General features: G+C 42.0%; 1 protein-coding gene across 1 annotated transcript in view; it reads left to right on the top strand.

The window, feature by feature from the left end:
- WWTR1 (WW domain containing transcription regulator 1) overlaps nt 1–21,590 on the top strand; it is a 91,464-nt gene that overhangs the window by 37,603 nt on the left and 32,271 nt on the right. Inside the window, exon 2 of the mRNA XM_044432722.1 lies at nt 15,677–15,813. Within this exon, the coding sequence (XP_044288657.1) occupies nt 15,677–15,813 (137 nt within the window). The remainder of the gene's footprint in view (nt 1–15,676; nt 15,814–21,590) is intronic.

Below are 21,590 nucleotides of genomic sequence, written 5' to 3'. Positions count from 1 at the left end.
GATTTTAATTTTATTTTTATACCAGCCACCCCACTCTGCAGCCAACGCCACTCATTTTGTTCCTTTGAAGAAGGTATGAACTGCAGCTTCAGCTACTATCTGTTCACAAATTTAAATCCAGCCAATGGGCTGGAAACAATGCTGGCCGTCTGCCAGAAACCTGATCAAGACATTTCAGGAAGGATTTCTTTTTCCTTATGCTGCCCCCCTGCCTCCACAACCCCTGAATCTGTTACTGAGGGTTAGGGGACCCCTGGAATGGATGTTTGCGTTTGGCAGGGGGCTGTGGGGAAGCGGAGAACAAGGGGAAGTTCCACTGTGCAAGTAGAAGTCGATTCACATAATCCTGGATACAACTTAATGCTAAAAGAACATAAAAACATGTTAACAACAAGGCAATAAAATTAAGACAAATGGCATAAGAACCTGCAGGACCATCACAGTGAAGGACCTTGTGTCTCCAAGAGACTGAACACAAAGAAGAACTTCCTGTAACTATCTTAACACACTGACCACTTGACATTCCTGTTTTAAAGCCTTCCCTGACTGCACCCCCAGATGTGTTGGACTACAACTCCCATCATCCCAGGCCAGATGATAGGGATTGCAGTCTGCCACATCTGAAGAGCACCAGAGTGGGAAGGTAAATCACTGTTGGGCTGAGCACTCATAACAACATATGGCAATGCTGTTTTTTCTTGTCTTTGGGACATTGGTCATGTCAGGAGCATTTAAAATATGTTAACTCTGCCGTGTGGCTAAAAATATTGTTTTAAAAGCTTACATATGGAACCACTTTTTAAAAACCACAGCATAATCACTTGGTAAAGTTTGCATGGATTTCTTTTCTCTTCATTAATAGTTGCATAGTAATTTTGGAAGAAGAACCCTGAAAAATCAGTAATGGAAGAAGAGAACCCAATAATAAAATGCCTTTTCCAGGAATGCACACCTAGTACCAACTAAAAGGGTGCCCTTTTAGTTGCCCAGGAAAACCTTAATACATTCATCCAGTCCCCTTATATAAGCTCTCCTACATCTAAGCCTCTGTGTCTTTACCTGTTGCTTATTTTGTCTTCTGTTTATTATATTTGGTATTTCACTTTTGTAAACCATCTTGAAATCATTGTGATAATATGCAAACACCATAAATAGATAGATAGATAGATAGATAGATAGATAGATAGATAGGATTCCAGTTCAGTTGACATGTAACTTTCACCAAGTGTTCCTTGAAAAGTAAGGTTACCCACACCAAGCTTTTGAACAGCAGGGACGTTGATAAGTTCTGGTGGTTTTGACTTGTTTAGTTTGGAGCTCTAACCAACGTTCTGATTCTTTTCTCCCTTCCTGCTGCTGACATTGCATTAGGAAATATCAGTTCTTGCACTGCTGGTGGGTCCTGCATGCACATGGCATGATCGAAACACAGCAATGGCATTAAATACACTTCAACCTTTGTCAGCAAAAATCTTGTCAGCTTGATCCACTCCTGCAAGTGAACTTGTTTGTTGCCTGGTCATGAATATATTCCAATGGTTTTGCTTTCTTACAACACTGGATTTTAGAGGGTTGCTTCTAATACCTAGCTCATGTATTACAGAGCGACAAAGCACGGTTTGCCTGGTATCTGCACTCGGCGGGGTGGGAGGAGTTATATCCAGTGAGCTGATAATGAATAGATATAAGTATTGTATATGTTTGCAATCCTGTTTGTCACATTCATACTTTGCATTTATGTGCCAGAGATAACTAACACAAGAACGTTTGGGCAAGCGGCTTTTTATGGATTAGCAACTTTTCTGACATGCTGCTCTTGAAAAACTGAGCCAAAATTTTTCTCCATGACCCAATCACATTTTTGTTGTTCAGGATGATGATTTAATGAAAAACTCATTTAAGAGAAGGTATTTAAGGGTTCATGTAACAGAACCAACCAAACAAGCCCCACACGGGAGCAAAGCTACCTACTGAGTTAATTCTGAGTGATATGAGGAAGTGTTTAAAATAGTAGCTTTGCAGTTATTGAGAGCATCAAACAGGTATTGCCTGTTCCCCGTATCTTGGACAGGTACCTAGCATGTCATTATCTTTGATAATGTGAACTATAATTAGGGCTGTTCCAAAACATCATCTGTTCAAACATAGGGTCAGAATATGCACTGTTTTGGAGAAAGGGGGCAGTAGCCAGGACTGCTGCTCTGCTTAGGTGACCAATATACTACTGGCATAAGTGAGCTCTAATAATGTGTCTACAATACAAGCTGGCACAACAGTTTAATTACTATTTTTCATTTGTTTGGGCAGAATCCTGAATTTTTCATATTTGAGATGCTATCGAAGGTTGTTCGATGTCTTGTCATGCCTTGTTGCTTCCCAAAACACCTCCAAGGATGCTTAGTGCTTGGATCTCCCTTTTTAGTTTTCACCTCACAATCTTTGTGTGTATATGTGCCTGTGTAACAAAGAGCCAGCCCAGGAGAATCAGCTGAATGATCCATACGTTGTTCATCTACTTCAGGTGATGCCCACGGGCTCACTGCACTGACAGGGCCAGGCTGAGACCCCCACGAACTTAACTGAATTGAGTGGTTCCTTTTGTACAGGAGAAAAAAGGATCTTGTTGAGAAATTCTGGGGCGTGCGGGGGCTGGGGCTGGTGAAGTCCATTCCCTACCAATGATCCTTAGAGTAACAGGTATCTTGGTGGGAGGCGGACTTCCCGTTTTTCCAGCTGATTTTTGTCGGGGTTCCATGTGGCAATGCATGAAAAACTGCTCCATTCAGTAGCATGGGGAATGGAAAAGAGAAGAAAACAGGGAAAAGGGAGCTGGGGGTGGGGCAAAAGGAAGGCAGGAAGGAAGGGCTGGGTCACATGACATGACAGAGCACCAGGGATTATGTAGTGCATGTGGCCACCATTTTGCATGTTGAACCCCTTGTACACAGATGCAAGTAGACATACTTGTCTAAAACACTTATTTTTTTGAAATGGACATTGAAACAGCTGTAGTGTGAAAGTGAAAGCAGTGATTTTAAACAGAAACAACCACTTTAAAGTAGATTTTAAAAAAAAATTCTCCAAGCTTTGCTATTTTCTTTCAGGTTAGAGACAGAAGGATTCTATTTAGACATCAGCTATCCCACCCAAAGTTTGGCAAACCTTGAAAGACAGAATTTATTAATAGGACATGCTATCAAGAACATGAACTGCAGTGCAGCGAGCACTTGACACCACTATAAATTAGCACATCAACAAGGAAACAGCATTTGTTGGTCTATTTGATACTTTATATCAGTTTAAAAGGCTGATTTTTTTTTACCATTTAACTGTACTGTCAACACTAGTTAGCTTTGGGAAACTGTCTCAGAGTATATCTGTGTTACAGCTTTAAATGGGTGTAATATTTATTTCCCCAGTGGATTTTGGGAACTGTAGTTCTATGAGGAGAAATAGCAGAATTTTAACAGAACCCTTTTCAAAGTACAGATCCTGGGATTCAGTGAGAGATGTCCTGCCAGTTAAACTTGTACAGCAATGACAGTTTACTGGTATAATTGGGACTGGCAAGAGCCCCCTCAGTCAGCTGTTGGGACTCCAATTCCCAAGTAGAGTTTACCAGCATGGATACCTGCCCTGGTGCCTGAATCTGTGAGCCATCTTTTTAATCCTCCACAATGCTCTGACATAGTGTCTGTCCTGAGCATTGTGCAAAACTTTAAACTGTTCCCCACTTTTTCTGCAAGGCAATCTCAGCAAGGTAGCTAGGGGCTACCAGAAGGCACTTGCTTGATGGCCTCCCAACAAGGAATTGCCCACGATGATGATGTATATATGCCTCCAGTCTCAGTGCTTTTTGCAATATGCACATATAAATTAATGCACTTCTCAAAGGTGTTGTCAGAATGAAATGCCAGAATGGAGAAAAGGAGAGTGTCTAATTAATAGCATTATACTGAATTCTTCTGTAGTTGCACATGCAAAATGACACGGGGGGGGGGGCGTTGTTCCTGCATTTTCCTTCCCAGCAGGGCAGGTGGATAGCTGAGCTCTTGCGGTGAATTAGTTTGGATGCCTTTCAGTCGGGGGTGTGGCCACAAGGGCTGGAGGGCATGATATATGCAGCAGGCTGGAGCTTGCCTTGCAACACCAGTTCCTTCTTATTTTTTGTCTTTCCATCACAATGGTAAAATCTAGGAGAAAGAAGAGAGGGCTCCCAAATTCCATGAAAGGTGACAGCACACTGTACCAAGAGAATAATTGCAGATGTGGCATATAATGTTGTTTATTGCTAAACTGGAAACCTAACAGGAAGAATTTAGAAGGTGTGAGCCAGATGGACTTATGTAGATGCCATGAATTACACATGCCATTGGCATCCAGCCTCATGCTCACATCCAGTTCATGACATCTATGTAGGAATATCTGCTTTCTGGGGCTGCATCAAAGTAAATATTTCAAAGACTATCTCCTACAGCATCCTCTGTCACTTCTGGGTCCTCCTGGTGTGTTTGCCTGCAAGCCCACAGGATTCCCATTCCATTCCAATACATCTGAAGAGAGACTGACAAGAGAAGGCTGTTTGTGGGGAGGCCATCTACAAAATTGCTTCCCTTTCCCATTCCCAGATAGTTCACTTGCCTTCCTCAAAACTATGTGGTGGCCCCTTCAATGTGAATCTCTGTCAAGCATTGTAAAGTCTGATGGAAAGTGTTTCCAGATGAGGTAGTGGCTCCAGAATTCTACTGTGGGCTCAGATGTTATCTTCGGCTTGTAGACTTCCCATGTTTTCCTACTGCTTCTTCCATCATTTTTTATTTCCAGAAGAAAACCTATCATAGGAGAAAAGACAGAATGGCTGGGTTCTGACAGTACAATGAGTGTGAACTGAATATGGTTGCTTGAAACCATAGGTGGTTGTTGGAACATGGGGTATCGTAGTGTTGTGCTAGGAGAGCATGGTGTGCTAGCCACAACCAACCAATGAAGGCAATAGATGGGTTGTGAACTGTGCGTTGTCAGTGGGTAAACCATGATTTGTTACCATGGCTGTGCTCAGACAACACAATAACGTGCAGTTTACCAACAACCCGTGGTTCAATGACAACCCACACTCAACCCATAATCACCTTTTGAGTGTGGGTTATCATGTTTTCTAAACTCAGTAAATAGCTGGATATTGCTTTCCTGCTATTAATATTAGAAGCTTCCTTCCAACAAATCTGGAAGCACCCAGGGAGAAAGCTCTTCAAATCAAATACTTCTGGCCTTCTATTAAGGATGGTTTCTGGGAGGTTGCATTCAGTTGCATGCAAATGATCATGTACATACCACAGAGTACCATCTGTATTTAATATTTGTATTCATAAGATGCCTGCAAAACAAAATCTAGCCATTATATGAGTATTTAAAGTAAACCAGTAATACCGTCACTGCAAAACAAAACCAAGAGTATAAAAATGCAAATGTAAAAGCCAATCTGATAAAATAATAGTAAAAAAAAAAAAAATTGAAGAGCTGTATCCAGCCAAAAAATAATACATTAAAAAGGAAAGCTTTGTGTTGCTGTTTCTGTGGGCAGAAACTACTGCATGGGGTGGGGGGACCACTTTTTCAGAAGACAACAAAAGGTTGGGCAACAGTTTTCTGTAAACAGATGTCCCAATGTTTAATAATGGCTCTGTAGAGGTGGAAATGGTCCACAGGGTATTCTGCCAGACAATGGGAGCTGTCACTCTGTGAAGAGCAGTAAATGAGAACTGCTGAGTCATCAACTTCCCACTTGCTCTAAAGTGGGCTTCCTTTGATGTAGCACAGCCACAAAAATCCACCCTCTCTTTCAGTTCCTGGGACATACAAAGCTGATGAAGGAACTCTGGTAAAGGCCATCAGGATAGCTTACATTTATAATGTCCTATTATTAAATGAAATAGGAGGTTTGCACATTCTTGCACTTCCTTTCTTTTCTTCTTTCCCTTTTTTAATGTTTTGGGTGACTCGTGGGTTTTCCATTCTGCTTTAGTGAGCTTGTATAAAATCATGTCAGGAAATAGAAACCAGTACAGATAGATGGATCATTACAGCTGGGAATTGCTGGAGAAAGGAGACAAGACTTTTTCATGCTCCAGCCTGCTGACTGGAGTTGAAAAAAGCACCCCCCCCCCACCGCCACACACACACTCCGTCTGATTCCTTCTCTCCCTTTCTTGGCCAGGATGCAGTGGAAGTGAGGGATTAGAACCTAGTCACAGTTTTAAAATATCATCTGTGTCATGAGTTCAAAACGCCGGAGGACATCTGACCTTTTAAAGTGGGAAGTGAATATTCCAAAAGGAAAGTGAACTCAACAGGGGGAATTCGGAGATTGCCTTCAAAACATTCACAACTGCATAGAAAGGAGCTGGTTTTGACACTAGCCTTTCCCAAGTGCCCTAGCCATGAAATCTATGGCCAGCCTGACCATTAAGCAAAGTGAGGCTACCACGTTGGTTAACAGTTACTCCTGGGAGAGGGCAGCAGTGCTGTTTCCCTTCCCTTTCTCCTGGAGGAGAAAGCAATGTTTGCCACTGTCTGCTGAGCACCCCTCAGCTGGCCCGCTGCCCTCAGGTGTAATGGAAGCAATGATGTAGTGCAGACATTTCCCCAGTGCTTTATTTTCCCGTGGAAAATATCCTGTATGTTCATTAATAGCAATGCATAGAAGTTGAATGCAAATTAGTATTAGGTAAGTTTGTGTCCTTCGAAGTTGTAAATGAGTGCTTGTCATCACATCGTGCACAGTCCTTTGGGTTGCTAAAGTTTATTAGTGTGTAAACACTTGAATCACAATAAGTGTACTTTAAGTACCCCCTTCAAATATTTCAAGCCAAATTGTTGTGTTGCATTTGGACAAGAAACTAACATGGGATACTTTAAAAAAAGCTTTATTGTTTACTAAAATAAACTTGCTAGATCAGATCACTTTAGCGTAGGGTGGTCCAACTTTTTGTATCTTGAGATCTGCATGAGGACTTCAACACGGAAACCAGGGACAGCACATTTCCATATAATAAATTAAAGTGTTTGCAATATATTTCTTTAATATACACAGTTAATATATTTAATTAACCATTAAACAAGGGGGAAATGTATACAAGGTCTCAGAGTTGGTGTTTCTGGGTGAGTTCAAAGAAATATTTTTAATGAATTTTACAATGATTTTAGGACCAACTGAATGAAAAGGAACACTTTGTGGGCATGTGATTTCTGCAGCACCTTCTCCAACCACAGCCCAAGCACGCTGATTGCTCTTGTAGGGTGGCCCATTCCTTTCTTTCCGTTTTCTCCCCCCAGAAACCCTCCCATATGACCCACTGGCCCCTCCCTCCTTCTTTGAATTGGCTGCTGACCTCTTGTGCGTGAATGGACTCGCGTCCTGCCTGCTCCAGCTGATGAGCAGAAAAGCTCAGTGTCTGCATGTGTCAGCAAGAGTGGGCAAACAAGCTGGGGTGAGCTTCCGTGAGGCTGTTGACCCAACCCACTCTTTTCCTGAGCCTCAGGAAGAAAGTGGAACTGGTTGCCAGATCTCACCACAATCATGTCCATGCCATCACTGGGATCAGGACTTGGTGGGGAATGGGGTGCTCCTAATGGCAAGAGGGCCACAGAACAAGGCCTTGGGGACTGCATGCAGCCCATGGGCATCAGAACTTCTCTGATAAAAGCTGCAAGTTTTCTGATACGCAATTTCCTGTGCATTGGAGAATACTGAATTTTCTCATTTTCTAAGAAAGCCAAACCCCTAGATGGAAAACCAGATCCTCTTTTCAGTTTTGAAGAGTTAGTTGCCATTCCAGTTTGTGGAATGGAGCAGGGAGCCAGCTTGTCCTGGTCTCAGGCAGCAATATAGTTGGGGTTGGACCTGTTAAAATGTTTAGCGCTTTACCTGTGCTATCCATGATTGAGGGGCAAAGACAGGTTTCTTGTCTTTCTCTTAAAGCAGCATCTCCTATTACTGACTCCACATCGCTACTGCTAAGCTGTTTGGTTGAAGGAAGCAGCAGGGACTGACTTCTCAAGAGTTTTTCTCTCAGTTGGGAAGGGGGACGAAGATGGAACTGTGCTTTACTTCCTCCTAAACTATGTTGAGGGTTCAAGTCAGCAGGCACCAGGGACTAACATGCTGCTGCCTTTCATGTGGGAGCTGCAAAAGAATCCTCAAATCCTGGTACTGATCCAATAGGTACTTGCCCTGCATTGTTTGCACTAACAGCTTGACATTCCCCCCACTACCCCCCAAAGAGCGTTACATAAGCTGCTGGCATAACTTTTGAGGACTACTGGCATGAATCAAACCTCAGACTGTACCTGACTTGTGTTCATCATAAGTTTATGCAGGGGCAGTGCTAGGAACCAAAAAGACTGGCAGCTCAGGCCCATGAGACAACAACAATAATACGCAATTTGCATATACAAACATATATATTTTCTAAAGTCTCTTTTTAAAAGACCCTGTCTCCTGAGGGGATGTATGGCCTGGGGAGTGGGGGGCATTTGATTTCAGGGGGAGGGAAAGCAAGGCCCCAAGAAGATTCAGGTAAGGGCTGGGAAGTGAGAGGTGAAGCTTATATGGGTAAAGAGCCAGAGCCCCTGTTCCTTTATTTCATTAAGTGCCCATGGACAGGAGGTTGGTGGGGCCAGAGGGCCTCCCAGGGATGCAGGGTGTCAAATATTTAGGGCAGCAGTCCTGGTGGACTGCCCCCTAACACCATCTCTAAGCTTGTGGGAAGCTGCTACATCAGATTTTAAGATTTGCCACACATTCTGTTGGCTTCTTACTTTCTCTCTGATATTTGTGTGAAAAGGATTTGGGCTACTGAACTCTCACAAGTGTTTGCTCATTTTGGAAAGACTGATAATGCAGAGGCAAAGTCTAGTAATGTCAATAGTTGAGACACTAATGTGACCTGATCCCACTCAAGAGCAAGCATTTGTCATTTTCCCTGGAACTCTTTCTGAATTTTTGTTGGGCCCGATAATAAGATACTGTGCCAAAACTTTTGTGCTATTTTGAAGGGTGCCACAACCCTCAGAAGCAAACTTTGGGGAGGTCTGCAGGGAGTGGAGGAATAGCCTGAAATAGCTTCTCTGCAACAAAAAGTCACCTCTGCTGATCAAAGAGCCTTCCCACAGCAGAATGAGCAAAATGCTTTATTTAGCCCGAAAAGCCCAGTGGCAAATATTCTAAATGTCTGGGATGGAGAGGGGAGGGAGGGAATAATATATACACGGATGCTAAATAACTGTCTTGAATCAAGGCATAAAAATGAAACCTCTGTTTTCATAGTTGTGCCTTCTTGGCCTATAAAAAGCCTTAGAAATGTTTTCCCCTTGAGGATCACTGAAAAGCAAGGGCTAATTTTAAACTGCTTCTAGTATTTAAAAATAAATAAGTGGCACGCTTAATAACATTAAGCAGTGTTTGCAAACTGCTGCTTTTCCTTGAAATTCTTGGACTGCCTGAGAGAGGCCATTTCTCCTGAAAGATCCTACCTTCATGTCCTTGAATGAAATTTGAATGCTTTTCCTTTGCAAGGATGGCACCAGGAGGGTAAACTTCTGGCTTAAGGCAGCATGAATACTGAATGTTTACATGTGACAAAGAGAACATTCTTCTCCTTCACTCTCTCTCTGAACGTAGCTGTAGAGTTTCAGATCTATGCAGCTGACATTGCGCGATTACTTTTTCAAGGTACATCACATTGCATATGTTTTATTACGTAATGTTGCCCACTTTTCATTACTTTCCCATAAAATCTGAAAACCTGCGTAGTGGTGCTGGTAGAAGCTGCAACAATCCACAGTGCAGGCTACCATACAGATCTGTGGAAAGTGGGAGCTTTGTTGGAAGCACAGCCATCGATTGGCTGCAAGAGCAAACGATGAATTGCATGTCCACTAATCAGGTGCTGCAGGTAGAGGCTTCATTCACCTCAGAGGGCCTTTTCAGTTGAGGTAGTTTATGTACTTAGCTGTGAGTCACTGCTGTTGACTAATGGGGAGAGATCAAGAGATCAAGTGATGCTTATGCATGAGAGTTAAGAGCCACTGTGTTTGGACTTTCAGACTTTTCACTGCAGTACTGAGACTAGGAATGTGCATATTTCCGAGTGTGTGGGCGTGGGAGGGGGTAATTGGGAAGCTGACATTCTCACACGCTGTGTAGCTGCACCAGGCATATCTGAGCTGGCAGAGAGCTGGTGTGGTACAAAGGTGGGACGCCTGGGCACAAACGGGGAGACAAAGCTTCAAATCCCAACCCAACCACCAGATGAACTTGATAGGACTGTGGCGGGGTACAGAGCACACCTTTGCATGCAGAATAGCCTGAGTGCAGTCCTTGGCATCTCCAGGGAGGGGCACTGTCTGAAACCTGGGGCAGCTGCTTCCATCTGTGTAGACCAGTCTTTCTCAACCTAGCACCCTTCAACTGCTTTGGACTGCAACTCCCATCACTTCAGCCTCTGGCCATGTTTACCAGAACTGTTGGGAGTTGTAGTCCACAACAGCTGGACTGCACCAGATTGGGAAAGAGTGGCAAGAAAGAAAACTGTGGGCCAAAAACTGATAGTATTTTAAATGTATGCCTAGTAGTTACATCTTTTTTTTTTCTTTTTACTCTGGATCAGGTGGAGGGAACTTGATCTGGTAAAGACCCTAGTGTGGAGGATGGGGGGTTAAGATACAGATTGGAGGTCCCATATCTGGTCTTAGGCATGAGAAAAGTTGTAACTGTCAGACACACGTTTGAATTGACATCTCTTTAGGCCCTGGACTGGATGGGCTAGTGGTCTGGCTCAGTTTTTCAGGTTTTGGAGTTGTATGCTCCCATCCCTTCCCCTCCCCAGCCTGAATTTATTCTTCTCTCCTTGTTGATGTTAACCATAGCTTAGCAATAGCACTGAATAGTCATTTGTTTGTTTTACATCTCCTCTTTCCACCAGAAAAGCAGACAAAGTGGCTTACAAAAATAATGAAAATAGATTAAAGCAACAATACATTAAAATATAACAAAAACATAATTGCAGAATAAAGACTGCAACCCATTCCTGCTCTTTTCTTTCAACTGATCTACCAAATTTCAGCAGTTTTTTGGGCAGGAAAATCTACACTGATTTCATGGCTGCATATTTCCTAGTCCTACAATACTGCTTAAATTTGCTAGAGAGGGACACAACATGGGGTTCTTCATTGAAAGACATGTGCACACCAGCTGGAAGGCCAAGAGTGAAGGAAGGCAAGAACAAGTCCTGGCTCAATGCCTGTCCAGTGTCTGCCCAGCATGTCATTCAAACAACCCACACTGTGTAGCTCATTCACCTTTCTTTGCTTGGCTTGTTATTGAGCTGATGGGTAAGAAAGGACGGGAAGAAGTTGGCAAGACACACCCTTAAAAGCCCTTTAGGGCAGGGCATCTCCAGTGGGTACGCACTAAATTACATGAAGGGGTGGAACACTGGTTGGCAAAACAATGAGGGGAAAAAACAGGCTCTGCAGTTCCTTCCATTCTAATTTGGTGAGCAAGAAAGCAAATGCTGCAGCAGGGAGTGTTGTGACAAATGTGTTTCCCAAAAGAGTCGATAGCACTTGGCTCTGTGGCATTTGTAGCATGCCAAGAGCAGGAGGGGAAACAGAGGCCTTGCTGAAAACAATGGGAGCTTTTTAAGTGGCAATGTTTTTAAAACAATTTCATTTGTCCTCGTTGTCATTTCTTGGAAGTATCCATTACTTTGGATTTTGTCCATAGGTGGAGGTAAGATTCCATCCAACAAAAGATTTAGCTACACTTGGGATCTCAATTCACTCTGGGGCAGAAAGCTGAATTCTGGTTACAGGTGCTGAACCTGGATTTAAGACAGCATTTCCAAAGTGACTTTGATGATGTAGAAATTGCAATCGACCATAACAAAGAGGGCACACAAACATTCTGAAATTCCTGTTTCACACAAGCATCACAAGCATCTTGCACCCTGTGTTCTGCCCCAATTGGGCACTAAGGTTTTCTGTTATATTGCCCTCTAGGCCTTGTATTTATAATTGCTCAAGTTTATTCCTGGTGTATGTGTTAGTAATGGACCAGGCCTTGATGCCAACATTCCTTGAATGTGCCTAGGAAGATTTCCTGGCCAGTTTGGAGGAAACCATTCTTGGCTGCTGCTCTAGAATGAAGCCTGAAGGCGTGGCCTGGCCTGGCCTGGTTTTTTCCCTCCACTTGATCAATCCACTTCATTTAATCTAACACACCCAGTTCATCTGTTCATCAATGTCTGTTCTTAAATATTAGTATTATATTTATTAGTTTTCTGTTGTTTATGTTAGATTTCAATAAAGATTATATTTTAACACAGAAGTGAATTGATGTGAATTTATCTGTTTGAGTAGACCCATAGACCAATGTATGTTAAGCCAGAATACCCCATATGGGCAATTTTTATCTTTACACTTTGGAGAAATATGTATCTATTTAACTACTGGCTAAATTTTATAATATGGCAATGACTATGGGTTGTAACCAGTGTTTATCTTCTGGCATAAGTTAGTAATCCTTGTCAGTTTGGATTACCAATACTTGAGCATTTCAATGCGACACTTTACTAGCCATTTTTATTTTTAGCAGGTCACTGTGCATTTCTGTTGAATTGGGAATCTCATCCATAAGAGGAATATACCTTATTGCTATCTAATTTTATCATCTTGCTGCACTCTCTGTACTGTGAAACACTATCAATCAATTTTACATAACTTGTTCCTGAGGTTTTCTATGTTGTTGCTGCTGCTGCATTTATATCCTACCTATTTTCCTATTTTGAGGAACTTGAGGCAGCATATATAACTCCATTTTATCCTCACAACAACAGCCCTGTGAAGCAGGTGAGCTTGAGAGTGAGTGACTGGCCTGATGTGGGGACTTCATGGTTGAATGAGGTCTAGAACTCAGTTCTCCCAGGTTCCCAGTTCCACATTATAATGACCATATCACACCGGCTCTCAGTAATGCTGCATTCGCCAAGAATGTTAAGTCACATTCAGTTTAAAAATAATTGTCAACATGTGGGCAGATGTTGCCCATACAGATTTGGACTACAGTGCTGTACCAAGTTTCACTGATGTGAACAGAGCATCAGTGCTGCTGAAATGAATAGACCTGAAACAGAGCAACTGAGTGTGTGGTTGCAGATGTAATAGATCAAATGCACACATCTTATATGGAGACTTTGTGGGGTATTTTATTTTATTGTGTCAATTAAAAAGCACTAGGGTTTTAAACTGCAGTGTCAGAAGTCATACCGCATGCTGCTTCAAAATGGAACTTCTGTAATGACATATTGGGAAAAATAGTCTGATATTACCACATGTATTAATATATTGGGGATCAATGAGCAGAATTGGAAACAAACATCAAAAGATGTTTGTGAAGCTCTCAGTGCTGAAATGTTTGATCTGATACTGTTAGAATGAAGGTGGAAAAAAATAGACTAGGTTCACATGACACAGCAATCTACCATGGGAAGCCAGCCATGGTGGGCTGTCATATCATTCAAACCCAGAGTGTTTCCTGTGAGGTATCTTGTTTATCAGGAATAAGTCACACACAGAAAACCATGGCTTGTTCTATGGTTGCCTAGGACAGCTTGTTGCGTTATCTGAACCTGATTTTATTGTGGGTGGTTGCGATTGACTACAATGCCACATGACAAGAACGGCAAGAAAGACTGTGCCACTCACTTTTTGTGATTTGGGCAGTGACTGCCCTTTCATGAAGCTTTCAAATTTGTAGGGACTAAATAAAATAAAATTTAAAAATAGCTCAGTTATACTTTTTTAGGTTCCAAAACCCCACAGAACAGATGGTGAAGAAAAACAGATAGTGATCAGAATGAAGAGGGGAAGACAAGATGGGTCCCGTAGCAAAGGATAAATGTCGGAGCTGACTGGAAGACTAAAGGGGTTGTGGAGGAATGAACTCCATGAGCCCGGAGCTGTTGAGCATACTGTGGGTTGTTCAGCAACCAAAGAACCAGCGGCATATCACATCTAGTGGCAGTGAATTCCACATGCTGTGTGCCATATGAGGAACTATTTCCTTTTGACTGTCAGAATATCTTTCTATTCAGCTTCAGTGGATGACCCAGCTTTGAGTTTTATTAAGAGCAAAAAGGAGAAACTCCATTGTACTTAATGCGTCTCTTGCATGCCTCTCCTTGCTGACATTTTTTTCTAAACAGAAATGTAACCCTCCCTCATGAGAAAATTGGTTCAGCTCCTTCATCAGTTTGGTTGCCATTTTCGGCACCTCTACAATGCTCTTTCTGATGGGACAATTAAAACTGTACACAGTATTTTCCATACAGTTGTTCCATGGATTTGTATGAAGGCATTACAATATTCAATTATTTTCAATCCTGTTCCTAATGGATTGTGATTTAGAGGTTTTCAGAATACTGATGGCTAGACGAATGTGAGTAGAGAAAGAATGAGGGGGGGGGGAATGTGGGATATTCAAACAATGAAAATAGGAAAGAATTAGATTGTGAGATTGAGAGACACTTTGAAGAGAACCTGAGTCAGTAGTGGAAAGGAAGGAAAGCCAAGTGAGTCATATAAGTGAAAGTGACCTCAGATTCAGGGTTTGAAAATATAAGGTAAAGGTGAATTGGAGCTTTGAATGACTTGTAAAAGTTAAAATATCTTCTCATTTTATGTATTAGCACTGTGTATTAATACATAAATATTAGCAATTACAAGGCATTTTCAAAAGCTCTGCATAAGAAGTTTTTAAGATGTCAGTCCCAATCTCCAGATTTACCAACTAAAATGATTTGTATAGGTGTACAAACTAAATTGATTGGGGGGGGGGGTGAAGGATGATGCCAGAGGAGAATAGTGTGTTATGTTTATGGATCCACCACTACCCTCAATTATTTATTTATTTTCTGGACCACCTAATAGCTGATCCATGGCATGGAGAAGTTAAAAATAAGCAGCAAAGAAAGTCGAAAGCCAGGACCTAGAAGGATGTATTTGGACTCAGGATGTTCTGCAGAAAACAAACAGAAGAAGGAAAAGGATGTTAGTCTAAAATGGAAGAGGAAACGTCAGGATCTACCATGAATAATAAGCATTAAATTATTAAGAGGAATCTAAAATTTTCATTTCTATACCGTCCTGTAGCTGAAGCTGTCTGGGTTGTTTGCAGCAATTCATAAAAACAAAGCAACAAAATACATTAAAAATATTTTGAAATTCTGCAGAGAAATATCTTGTAAATAGCAATTGCTTTTCTGTAATTGTGTACTTCATGCAGCCTGAGTGAAGCTGCAGTTTGTCCCTGAGCATTGGCCATGAATGGTGGGTCAGAAGGGAGTGAAAGCCAGAAATATTTGAAGGGTACCTTGGAGAGGAACACGACAGTAATAGGTAATATTGTTGGTATCTTTGCTTACTATTGTACAAAAGCAGGTCTCTGGTGGTATGTAAACCAATATAAGATGGAAGAGAGAATGTGGCAATTTTGGACATTAAATGGTATTCGCGTTGTGAGACAAAGCAAAAGTATGGTGATATGCAATGGCTGGTCATATTTGGGATGAGTTCTTAGTTTCCCTCTCCCTAAAATTCCCCTCTTTTTGTTCTGCAGTCATATAGAGAAAATTACAACATGGCAAGATCCTCGAAAGACGATGACCCAGACACTGAATCACATGAGCCATCATCCTTCAGCTACTTCGACCCCAGTAACACAGAGATCGATGGCAATGTCACAGCCCAACCTTGGTGAGTAACAGGATGGCTAAAAGGGAAAAGTTTGGATCCTCCGGAAGCAGCAAGATCCCAAATAAGAAAGAGTCACCCCTTCGATCCCCCTCTTTTTTGGCAATCTGCACAACAGGTAGGCTGCACACAACCCCTTATGCCTGATGGACTAGGGGAGGGTTGGCAGTTTGTTCTCCCTTCTATTGTGTTGGCCTATTACTTATATCAGCTCTAGTCAGCATAGGCATTGACGAGGGATGATGGGACTTGTAGGCCAAAACACCTGGAGGGCCACAAGAAGCCCACTCCTGCCTAGAATGTTTTGCATTTTGGTCTGCGATGGGAGCAGCCTAGAGCAGAGGTGGCGAACCTATGGCACATGTGCCGCAGTGGGCACGCAGAGCCCTCTCTGTGTGCATGCAAGCTTAGTCACCCAGCAGTCGAGCATCGGATAACAACACACACAGGGGCCACGCGCATGCTTGGAAAGGAGTAGCGGCGCCAGGTGATGAGGTCATGAGCCGTGACTCATTAGCCACGACTTGTCCGAGCTTTCGCGTGGCTGGTCAGTGCACTATATATGCACGCGCGTGCGCGCACACACACACACATTACTTACTTACTTGGACTGGTTGTGAGTTGTTTTTTCTAAACTAAAACCTCAGTTTTCAGGTTTTATTGCAGTGCTGGCACTTTGTGATAAATATGTGGGTTCTGAGTTGCAGTTTGGGCACTCGGTCTCTAAAAGTTTCACCATCACTGGCCTAGAGTATTCCTCAGTCACTGTCCATGTCTCCCTTTGGAAGTCCTTCTTGGTTTTAGAATCACCAGCATAATAAGATAATAGAATTTTCATAGTCTATTGAGGTCATTGTAGCTTATTGTTAATAGTTTTAACTGTTTTAAAAATTTCAAGGTTTTATTATGTTTGATCATGTTGCAATTTAGGGTTTTTACTTCTTGCGCTGCACCACTCGGGGAACTCACCAAGTTTTCTTGTAGTTCACCTTGTGAATCAACTCACAAGTGTGCAAGAGTTAACCTTTAACAGGACGGAAGCAGCGTGATTTGTGCCCACAGATACTCCACAATAATTGCCGCTTTGTTAAATTAAGCCATCTCCCCCTTTACTTCCTTTCTTTTGACAGCTGTTATAGCAATGGATATTTGAAGCACATAAGGCAGAGGGAGGGTTGCTTTGTGAGTCACAGAACAGTAGCAGATGTATCATGAGAATTAAATATAAAGAGGAAACCCAAGTAAACTCCAAAGGCTAGGGGACAATTTAATGACTCATATTAAATAGTAATAGTGAGTTTGTTTCCTGCAATATCCTGAGGATCAAGGTGAGTCACATGTTGTTAAAAACTGACATTAGCTCTCTGCCACTACTTGTTGAGCACCAGTCGTGACACAGCAGTCCATGCAGCAGTTTGAGGTAACCTCTCAAACATGGTTTAAACAGACAGACTTCCAGCAGAAGAGACAAAAGTAATGGATAAAACAGCCTCGAGTCCTTGAGATTTGCCCAGTATGGCATATGTATTTATTTAAGATATTTGCATTTTACTTTTCTTTGGTATTGAAGGTAATTAAGGATACATAGAAATTATGATGTTTGATTCAACTGTAATTAAATTGGCTCTGTATCTTGTTGTTTCTTGCTTAGAGAGCCCTGTAGGGTTATATTCCTTGAGAGGAATATAAATTTAAATCAATAAATAATGTTAAGGCACCTGAGGAACAAACTACATGTTACTTTAATTGTGTAACTGAAGATGTATTTATTTATTTAATTGTAGCATAAATGTGCACTACTCTGATTTCAATTGAGACAAATTAAACCTTTCCTCCTGATCACTGGTTTTTATTTCTCAGAACTGTGCTCAGTTCCCCTAGTCAGCTGGGACATTATTTATTTTTCCTAAGAAAAAGTCTTCCGTGGTTACAAATGGATACTTTAAAAAAACTGTTGTACAAAGGCATGGAGGAATGGTGAGAGGGAAGTTTTAATTCTTCCTCATTATAGTTTTAAGTTTTAATTGTCCCCCAGTCTAGTGTCCAGTGGCCCCAATCTGCATTAAGCCTCTTATTTAGAATAAAAAAGAAATCTAATTAAATTTCTCTAGAATTAAAAAGAAAAGGAAACCCCCAGTTATTCTCAGCAATGCATTTATCCTTATGGTAAAAGACTGAGAGTGTAGATTGCAGAATACTTCAGGTGTTATGAAATGAAACTAATCAAACTAAGCAAATCAGGAAGCTTTCATACTTTAAAAATGAATGCAAGATTGGTCTTTCAACACAAGCTTATTCATTGAGCATCACACCAAGCCTGAAGTCAGCTGGGATGTAACTCACATAAGATTCTGGTTGGGTGCCTACTCAGCCACATGGTGGATCTGGTTTTTCTTGGGTTCATTAAGCAGGCATGCTTAGGTTAGGTACTGTCATTACAGACTACCTGCCGGGTGCTTGGAAAGCCTGCCTGATCTTGAATGCTTCCTAAATGGATTGCCCGCTGCAGCCTGGGTGGATGTGGTGGCAAGACCTCCTTCTCTGGAGGACTTTAAGGAAAGGAGGCCAGGGATGAAGTATGCTGCTGAGCAGCGCTTTGGACTAGATGACTTCCAAGGATTCTTCCAGCTCTATGATTCTATTACTCTAGTCATTTTATTACACAGGGGCACCACCTTAGGTGGAACTGTTCTTAGGTATATTCTCAAACTTTGGTTAATTTCAGAACTTAATCAAAGCATTCCTATACAGACTTCTCTCAAGAGGTAATTCTTATTGAACTCACTTCTGAGTAGACATGCCTAGGATCCTTGTTCTATTAGGGTTGAATATTATTTACTCTGATAAGCAGTACTCTCCAGAGTTTCACACAGGTTTTCCTAGAACTACCTGCTGTTGCTACAGATTGAACCTTCTATCTTTTGTATGCACCAAGCAGTGCCTTGGCTCCAAATTTGCAAATGATGGTTTCTAGGGATTTGCCAAAAGAGGGACGCTATGTCTCCTGCTTTGGGCCATATCCCTGTGTTGTAAAATCTGTTGGTTTCCCCCCACCTCCTGTAAGAGGCATTTGAGCAATCAGATTTTTGGAACAGAGCTTGGATCTCAAAGCCAAGCCTCTTGTGCCAACCAGACAACACAAGAGGAATGGAAACTGGATAAGAAGACAAAACCACCCTTCTGGCAATAGTCAGTTCAAAACCATCTAGCGAAAGCAGGCAACACCTCTGTCTTGCCCTAGGATGTCTCAGCACCAAAGGAATTAAAAAATGCTTTTGAAGATGTGCCATGGAAAAGGTGGAGGCTACATTTTTTCCAGGGCTGCGTCCTGGCCTGCATTTCAAATTACAAACATTTGTGTGTGTGTGCACGCACGCGTGTGCATGTGTGCCTGAATGTCTGTCTATCTTGTGTTGCTTCCGATGATGAGATGGAAAAATTGGCTCTTCCTGTATGGCTTGCCTGGTTTTGGTTTTTATTATCCCTTCATCTTCATTTCCAGGGAAGTACACAACATTTTTTAGCAGCAGTGGGCTCAAATGGCAGTATATCCCAGATAGGTCTGAGGTGAACATTAATTAAAATACACAGTTCTTGAAGTTCTGCTTCTCCTGTCATTGTTGTGACTGTGATTCCTGACATCTGTTGATGAACTAAACATCTCTAGGTCTTAGCCAATCACACAACAGGTCTTAGCAGTTTTTCTGAGAATTCCACTAATGTGTGCTAATTCTATTATTTCTCATATAATTCCAGTGCTTATGACATGAATAGCAAGTGTACACATGCAGTACAATTCATATGGATACTGGAACTGTCTTATGTGGGAAGTGGATTGCTTCTTTCTCCTAATATGGCTATACAGAAGGAATAGATTCCTAGACAACTGGGGGTGGGGGACATATTTTAGTATTTCAATGGGAACTGTCCAAAGGATAAACACTTTACTTGTTCTTTTCTTGGTTGTTTAAATTGTGAGAGTATATAACATTTTATCATTAATTCTTATATTTATGTCTGCAGTGCCTCCAAAGAAGGACTTATTCCAAAATATGTTGGATTTAACTATTCTTGCCCTGTGCTTGAGGATGTCTCCTCTTGTTTCATTCCTTTAAGAATGAGAGTGAAAATAGATGAGATATGTGATCAGAACTCCTGTCTTTTTAAGTGTTAGCAAGCAGCCATGGAAGAAGAGGAGCTGGCATTTGGAGAAGGAGTGTTGGTTCTTTCACCCAAAAAAATCTCTTTCCCTCCACTCTCCAAGCTACAGAGGCTGTAAATTAAGGTTTCCCTAGATAAACAATTTTCCAGAATGACTGGTACCCTTGACAAATGATTCTCCAAAATCTCTGGAAAGGACAGACCTGTACCGTATCTTAAAACTATTCTTAACATGCAATCAGCTAAATATGGCTGTTGCTTCTCCACTGTAGTTCATCTCTGAGTGTCCCTTGATCCATTCCAGCTGCTCTCTAATTGTCAAAACCCTTGGGTGTTGGCTTTAACAGAATGCTGTTGGTCTGGCTGCATGTGGCTCAGGTTTTTTCCTAGGTGGTTCCTCTCTTTAGGTGATGTGGGGCAGCCTTGCAAACAGTCTGCAGTCCCCCGTCTCTTTGGTTTGAGTTTTCCCCACTTCTGTTGGTTTCATGTTTTTATTTTGTTGACCTTTCACATAGTGTGGCTTAATTGCTTTACTAGGTTCTTCTTTGATGTGACAGATATATGCTAATGGGATTATAAAGTTATCTTATATGGCTTTGGGGCATGGATCACCACCACCACCACCATCAAACCTGCTCTTTGGGATACAAATCCTTTCAAGGTATTTTGCAGATAACCTTAAAATGCATTTTAAAAATCACTATACAGGGATAAAACCATAAGTCAACAGGATGCATCTACATGGCAGTTCAGGGTACATGGACTGTCCAGTTGCAGCAAGCTTGAGGTGGTCTTCTTGGTGGTCTTAGCATCATTCCCACAAGACTTTATGCGTAAGTTCGGTCAGTCTTGCTAAAGCAGGCTCTGAAAACTTCTCTGCTTATGCATCTCATTCACTCTCCACTTTGGAGTGCTGTTATGTTGGATGGTATTAATTCCATCATGTGTGTTTGTATAATCATTTCTTTTGCAGTGTTAGAGTTACTTTATATTACTGTGACCCCTGGCTTTGTTGCTGTTAAAGGCATAGCTGTAAAGGTTTGTTAAAAGAGTTGACAGCCTTGATGGCAAAATGGCCAGGAAAAGACTGAAACAAACTGGAATCCGTGGCCTTAGCGACAGCTTATGATATTAGGGTCATATTCGATGCAAGACTTTGAGAGGGATCCCATGGCTTTAGGGACTTGTGCAGAAGAAAGGGCTTCATAAGTGCTGCTTTCTTCCCCTTGCAATGTTGCAAAGTCAAAAGTAGCAGCACTTGGTAGATTTTTATCTTCTTTGCAGCCCTTTCAGGTCTAGGCCTTGAATCTCTAATACCAGCCCGCAGAAACTTGATTGTGATGGCCCAAGTCAAAAGAGGACAATGCCCCCATACCTTTTGTTCCACTTGTACATCTTGGGCTCCTTTCCCAGAAGTCTTGCTGGCACCCAAACCCTTCAGCTGATGCTTCTTTGCCTTTCTTCCCAGCTGGCAGTTCAGCAAGAACATAAGAAGCAAGCCCCCACCCCACCCCTATGCTTTCAAGCCAGAAAGGAATTCCTATGTGACCTCCCTACTTGGCAGTCTGCACTGCTGGCCTGCCAGACGGGCTGCAGGGCCTCTGTGATTGTGGCTGGGT

The sequence above is a fragment of the Varanus komodoensis genome, unplaced genomic scaffold (assembly GCF_004798865.1).
Source record: "Varanus komodoensis strain SLA01 unplaced genomic scaffold, ASM479886v1 scaffold25, whole genome shotgun sequence".
Taxonomy (NCBI): Eukaryota; Metazoa; Chordata; class Lepidosauria; order Squamata; family Varanidae; genus Varanus; species Varanus komodoensis.
Note: the sequence above shows the minus strand (reverse complement) of the source record. Positions and strands in the feature narration are given on the sequence as shown.